This window comes from Amyelois transitella, chromosome 7, assembly GCF_032362555.1.
Source record: "Amyelois transitella isolate CPQ chromosome 7, ilAmyTran1.1, whole genome shotgun sequence".
NCBI lineage: Eukaryota > Metazoa > Arthropoda > Insecta > Lepidoptera > Pyralidae > Amyelois > Amyelois transitella.
The window spans coordinates 10,020,312-10,027,500 of NC_083510.1; the positions used below are offsets into that span (position 1 = coordinate 10,020,312).

At 36.3% G+C, this 7,189-nt stretch overlaps 1 protein-coding gene across 1 annotated transcript in view; it reads left to right on the forward strand.

The window, feature by feature from the left end:
• The window catches only part of LOC106130169 (uncharacterized), a 147,950-nt gene extending 142,388 nt beyond the window's left edge, over nt 1-5,562 (forward strand). Inside the window, exon 8 of the mRNA XM_013328944.2 lies at nt 5,450-5,562. Within this exon, the coding sequence (XP_013184398.2) occupies nt 5,450-5,562 (113 nt within the window). The remainder of the gene's footprint in view (nt 1-5,449) is intronic.
• The last annotated feature ends 1,627 nt before the right edge of the window (nt 5,563-7,189 follow it).

A 7,189-nucleotide genomic window follows, 5' to 3' on the forward strand; every position in this document is an offset into this window, starting at 1 on the left:
AATGGGTCCGCTATCTGGCCGTGCCGTCAATCTTATTGCCATTCAATTTGAATTTCCGCTTAGGAACGGTTTTTGTCAGGCCCTGGATTAAGGCTGGGAAACGAGCGGATTCATGAGCGGACACAGGTTTGCCACGAATTTTAATCGAGCTGAGATATTTAATTTATTTGAGAGCAATAATGCAGGTAGGTACTATTATGCCATTAGTCTGTGTAGCACCTTCTCACAATAATACATATAATTACGTCTATATCCCTTGCGGGGTAGACAGAGCCAACAGTATTGAAAAGACTGATTGGCCACGTTCAGCTGTTTATATAATAATATGCTTCCAGTTATTGATAAAAGCAAACTTACTCATACTCAAACCATTGTCGTAGTTACAGGCTTCTTTTTATAGGTGAAGATGCAATGGAGACTAAAGCCAGCAAAATGGTGATGCATCAGATTAGATTTTTCCTTAAGTAATATCATATACCTCACGTGACTTTTGAAAAAAGCAACGTAAATAAACCATGTCAAAATTATAATTCTACATGTTATAACAAAATAATGCATGCCAAAGCGATCAACTATTGATATTATTTTAAAATTGCGATGCCCAACAGGGTTCATATTGTACCTATTTATAAGCAGTAACTGTAATTCAACTGATGTACTTTATGATATGCAATAAAGAATTTGAATTGAAATTGAAATAAAATATAAGATGATAGTAAGAATTGTTATAAGAAAAACAAATACAAGCTTACTACTTCGTATCCGCTCATGAAGCTCGCGTATTTCGTGGGCCAGTCCTTTGTCACTCTCCGGATCGTAGTCGAGAAAAACCTAACATTTGTCACTGCATTGGAATCTGTAGAATTAGACGCCTCAAGGGTTCCGGGGAAGGGAATTTGGGCTCATTTTTTGTTTCTCCCAGACGACTTTGTAAAATAAAGATGATACAGAGATGACACTATAAATGTGGCCGGTTGGTATTCTGACTCTTGGAACTAGTATACTTTGGTAGGGAACTATGTAACGTGATATATTTATACTGAAAATGCTGCGGTTTGCAAATTCTATTCTATAAAGGTGGTAAGGAAGGCAGCATAAAGAATGTACACATTCATGTCGTGCAACTTTTACTACGATCTAATTTGGTTTAGGTTCCCCTGCAAAGAAGGGGGATCGCTTCATGCAAATATAAACGCGAATTACCCAATCCAGGAACATGATCAAAGGTCCTTAGTAAGATGACACACTAGATGCCAGCAGACCCACACCATCACGGGTGAAGAACTCGGGATCGCCTCTTAAAAATTACTTACCTTCGATACCAAAAAAGTCTGAGTACTTGTACCTAGGGAACAACGTCTCCTACAGTGTTGAGTCGGTTTTTTATGATCTGATCCATAAAGAAACAATGCTTGAGCAATTTTAGAATATTCGCTAGTGTAGTTCACTTGCACCATAAGAAGTGCCGTGTGGTTCCCGGCACCATTAGAAAAAAGAATAGGACCAATCCATCTCTTTCTCATGGATGTCGTAAAAGGCGACTAAGGGATAGGCTTATAAACTTGGGATTCTTCATTTAGGCGACAGGCTAGCAACCTGTCACTATTTGAATCTCAATTCTATCATAAAGCCAAACAGCTGAACGTGGACTATCAGTCTTTTTAAGACTGTTGGCTCTGTCTACCCCGCAAGGGATATAGTCGTGATTATATGTATGTATGTAGTTCACTTGTGGCGTAGAAATATCGCCAGATCTACACTCTCATTATTCTGCACTGACATGAAGCGTGTTCGGTGAGTCTCCATGTCAGTTTTTACCATCTTTTTTGTCAAAGTTACGATACATTTACGAAATTGCATGTGGAATGCTGTTTTTATATGTCACGCGATGTAAACGATCCATTACAACAAAGTAGTTTATTTCGATCTTCTTGATATAAGTTTTTTTTTAATGATTCTCTATGTTTTCCTCTACCGAAACATAAATATTTATATATTATTCCTTATATATAATCAAGGAAACTTGAAAGGGAAGACAAACCACCTTGATCAAATCTGGGACATCCTGGCGAAACGTCAGATCAAGTGTATCCTGAAACGAACGAGGTTGCATGATGAGACTGATGAATGTTATCGAAGCGAAAGATGTATGCAGGTGTCGTCAGAAGATTTAGTTTCTGCATCCGGGTAGGGCCATGATTATTACGTGTCAAATATCAAAACTAATAAACATTTCAAAATATCTTCTTCGATGCATGCTTATTGCTAAAATATCCATACGTAACAACATCGACGCATGCTTATTGCTTTGATATACATATAATACAGTGCCGTGTGGTTCCCGGCACCAATACAGAAAATAATAGGACCACTTCATCTCTTTCCCATGGATGTCGTAAAAGCCGACTAAGGGGTAGGCTTATAAACATGGGATTCTTCTTTTAGGCGATGGGCTAGCAACCTGTCACTATTTGAATCTCAATCCTATCTTAAAGCCAAATAGCTGAACGTGGTCTATCAGTCTTTACAAGACTGTAGGCTCTGTCTACCCCACAAGGGATATAGACGTGATTATATGTATGTATGTATATACATACGTATACCTGCATGCAGGAAATCACGCCTCTTTCCCGTAGAGATAGGCAGAGGACACATCTTTCCACTTGCCACGATCCCTGCATGCTTCTTTCGCTTCATCCAAATTCATAACTCCCGTCATGAAAGCTCGTCGGTTCCAGGTACTCTTGGATTACAAATTAGCTTAGATATAACTGCAGACTTCATAACATATGTATATAATAGCATATCGTATGTTTACGATCAACGGTATTATGCAAGCATAACTATTAGGTAAACGAAGCAATATTCCGAGATACAATGATGTTAATACGAAGGATAATTACGATGCACATAATCACGATGCCTGCTTCGCGATTGTCTCGACTTATCAATAGCTCTGTCGAACCGTGTTTAATGTCTAATTATACGTTTGAATAAGTCCATACATACATACAATCACATCTTTATCCCTTGTGGTGCAGACAGAGCCGACAGTTTTGAATTAAAATGACTGAAAGGTCAGCTGTTTGACTTAATGATAGAAATTAGATTTAAATAGTGACAGGTTGCTAGCCTATCGCCTAAAGAAAGAATCTCAAGTTTATTACTCTATCCTTCAGTCGTCATTAACGATATATATGGGAAGTTTTATGTTATTGACTCTTACTATTATCACATAAGTTATCCAAAGTTTATCTAACAAAATAATATCAAATAATTTCAAGAACTTATTTCACGTAAGCCAGAGAACCATCAAATCACATTATATGTAACGTTATTGCGTAACAATTACCCGTCCAGCGAACCCCACAGTTTGCCAAATCTCACACAACGCTCAAATAGGTAACATTTTGTCGGAACGATACTAAGAATAACTATATTATCGTAGATCGTGGAATAGATATATAGATTTCCTTTTGGAAAGGATCAAGAAACAAATTGAAGATAATGCAGTGTGATAAGCTCGCATATAATGGCTATACCTGCTTTAATGTATCACTAACGGTGCATTAAAGATAATAAGCTTAACTGAAATAAAAAGGACAGGTTGACTGAACTGCGGAAAACCACAACGTCCATTTTATCCAGAAAAAAAAAACATGTAATTTCTTTGATATTAAATTTAAAAAGATGAACTTAGAACATTTTTTTGCATAAATTACTTATTAACGAGATAATTGAAAACAAAATTTGTACATTTATATATACATACATATTATCACGTCTATATCCCTTGCAGGGGTAGACAGAGCCAACAGTTTTGTAAAGACTGATAGGCCACGTTCAGCTGTTTGGCTTTAAGATAGAATTGAGATTGAAATAGTAACAGGTTGCTAGCCCATCGCATAAAAGTAGAATCCCAAGTTTATAAGCCTACCCCTTAGGCGCCTTTTACGACATCCATGGGAAAGAGATGGAGTGGTCCTATTCTTTTTTTCTTTTGGTGCCGGGAACCACACGGCATTTATATATACATTTGCACATTTGCTCATTACTCACTAAATTTACAAGAAAAATACTTAGTAAGGCAAGTTTCAAGCAGTCGAATGTGTGTGTTAAATCCTTATACAGAATATTAAATATCAGTCACTTTCACACTGTTTTCGTTAAACCCAGGTTTTACAGCATAGAAAAGGTTACGGTGGTTTTTCTTTTGTTTATTATTTTTTTCCGTTCCAACATAACGCGCCCTACAACAAAAGCCACGCTAACTTTATGGAACGGAGTTAATTAAAACCAAACGTAGTCGTGACTTCCACTCGACTCGCGGAATTAACGGAGATGTGAATAAAGTATTCAAAATTCTGTTTAAAAGAACACGGTGAATGTTTTGCCAACAAACTGTTTTTTAAGTGACATTTCAAAGTAACTAAATCAGTACTTTACTTTTTTTCTTCAATTTTTCTAATTTCAATCGTAAATATATCTAGTAATAATAAAAAATAAATTATTATTAAGACTCACACATCTTCTTCCTTTTGGCGTCAGTACCTGTTAAATCATAACTCACCTCTCTAGAGAGGATGCCGTGAGAAAACCACACATACACATTCAGGCGACTAGTTGTATAGCCAATATGTATGAGATTTCCCTGCAAAGTCTGCTGATCATACTGAAGTCGCTTTGTTTAAAAACCTGACTTACCAAAACCAAAATATTGGTAAGACTCGGACGGCAGAGAAGTGAGGACAAAATGGGACGCAAGAAAGATGAACGTTTATACGAGAACTTAATTTATAAAGATTATCTTTGTTATCAAAGATAATCTTCATAAATTAAGTCCTCTCATACTTTATTATTGAAAAATGCTCCGGGTTATTGGGGCACTTATTTTCGAACCCACTGAATTCCATTACACACAGAAAATTAATTATAATATTTGCTCACGATATTTGATCGAGAGCGTAAACAGCGTATTGGCATGAACCCGAATGTTTACATTTAATACGGTTCTCTTGTGGCAGAACAGGTGCATTTCATGAAATTAACTATTTATAGTCTTCAAACAATGAATCGAGTTAAACTTGGCTATCTTGTATGTCCTGGGGACCTTTGTGGGCTAAGAGTCTTCAGATCAAAGAGAATATAAATACTTCATAAGACTTAAAATCTTTAAAATAGGACTACTCCATCTCTTTCTCATTGATGCTGTAAAAGGAGACCAACCATATAAAAATGCATTTATACCTGGTGTTGCATTAGTTGAAAGTATTTCAGATGATCTTAAGTTTTTAATCAAAGCGGCTGAGTGTAAAGCCACCAAGATAACAATAAAGTTAATAAGTAACAATAATTTGTTATTAACTTTCAAAGTCAACACTCAAAATATCTCGTCACAGAACAACAAAGATATTCATTTATAGTAAGTACTTCGAATGTTCACTTTCAGTAATTTCCAACTCAAACCTAACAGCGCAATCGTTGGATATAATTCAAAATCGCTTCGACAGTTTTACGATTTTCGACTTTATTAGTCCAGTTCAAGATTTATTCTCGCAGTAACGAGATTCTGACCCGATTATTAATTTCGACAGCATAACATTTTGCTTGGGAAATAAACAAAAACAGGGGAAACGAAACTTATCGGCCAATAACTGGGGGCGATCCGTGGAACTGGGAAATAAAAACAAAACAAATTTCGTAGAAGTGGTGCATTTGTTTGTAATTAAAAATATTGATTTTTCCACGAATTTTTTCAAAAGGTAGATGTTTAATTAAAAATAAACTTTTAATAAAGGTGTGCACTTTACAAACGGAGCATTTGCTACTATTTTTGCTGAAAATAATTTGTATATCTTTCTTAATAAACAAAAGTTTAGGTAATTATTTTTACCATTGAGATATAAACGTACATACATACTTAATTGATGCATGAAGAAGCCACTGTCATCACTACTTGTTCTTCCTTAAACTTTTCGGCTTTTAGCTAATCGTTATTCTTAAACGTGGTTAAAACAAAGCCAATTTCATTTAAGATTGCCCTTAAGCGTTATATCAAAAGTCATCATAGGAAATATGCTATAATAATTAACCTAATTGCCTACCCCTCCGGGAAAGAGGCGTGATTTTATGTATGTATAATTAAAATATTTGCTTAAGAAGATGTTTTTATATTTTTATTTCTTATTTTAAATTACATATTTAATTAAAAACTTCATGGTTCTTTAAAAAAGAACTTCGTAATGGTCATGAAACGAGTTAAAACATAATCAGGTTCCATGTTTGACTTCAAATTATTCGAATTTCTCGTCTTATTTCTAGCAGTTAAATCCGACTCGAAGATTTCCGGGTTATTGCCACCTGGGAACTTGGCAACTTTTAATAATCCAAGTGAAAAAAGTTCAGCAATAATTCAGCCGGGATCAGGTGTCGCGAACTGCCCAGTTGATTTTCAAAATTTTCTGGTTTATTTAGCTGATTACGATTCAATTATTTTAGACTAGAGGCCGCCCGCGACTTCGTCCGCATGGAAACCCTATCAATCCCGCGGGAACTCTGGGATAAAAAGTAGCCTATGTGTTATTCTGGGTCTTCAGCTACCTACATATCAAATTTCATGGTAATCGGTTCAGTAGTTTTTGCGTGAAAGAGACACGAAAACAAGAGACATCCATACAAACTTTCGCCTTTATAATAGTAGTAGGATTGTTTTAGCGACGTTGGTTTCGAAGGTTTCACTCCGCGCAATACTTCGCTTCCTGAGTGAGCTGCGATAGTATAATTATAATTAATTTATAATTAATTAATTAAATATAATTATATACGGGACAAATTACACAGATTGAGTTAGCCTCGAAGTAAGTTCGAGACTTGTGTTACGAGATGCTAACTCAACGATACTATATTTTGTAATAAATACTTATATAGATAAACATCCAAGACCCAGGACGATCAGACAAAGTTCGTTTCTCATCATGCCCTGGCCGGGATTCGAACCCGGGACCTCCGGTGTCACAGACAGGCGCACTACCGCTGCGCCACAGAGGCCGTCCGTATCACTCCACGCTTAGCTTTGCTTTTCGAGGGAGCTACGTTGGCTTCCCTTCACGCAACACTTCGCTTCCTGAGGGAGCTGAGATGTTGTCACTCCACGCAATACTTCGCTTCCTGATGGAGCTGCAATGTTATC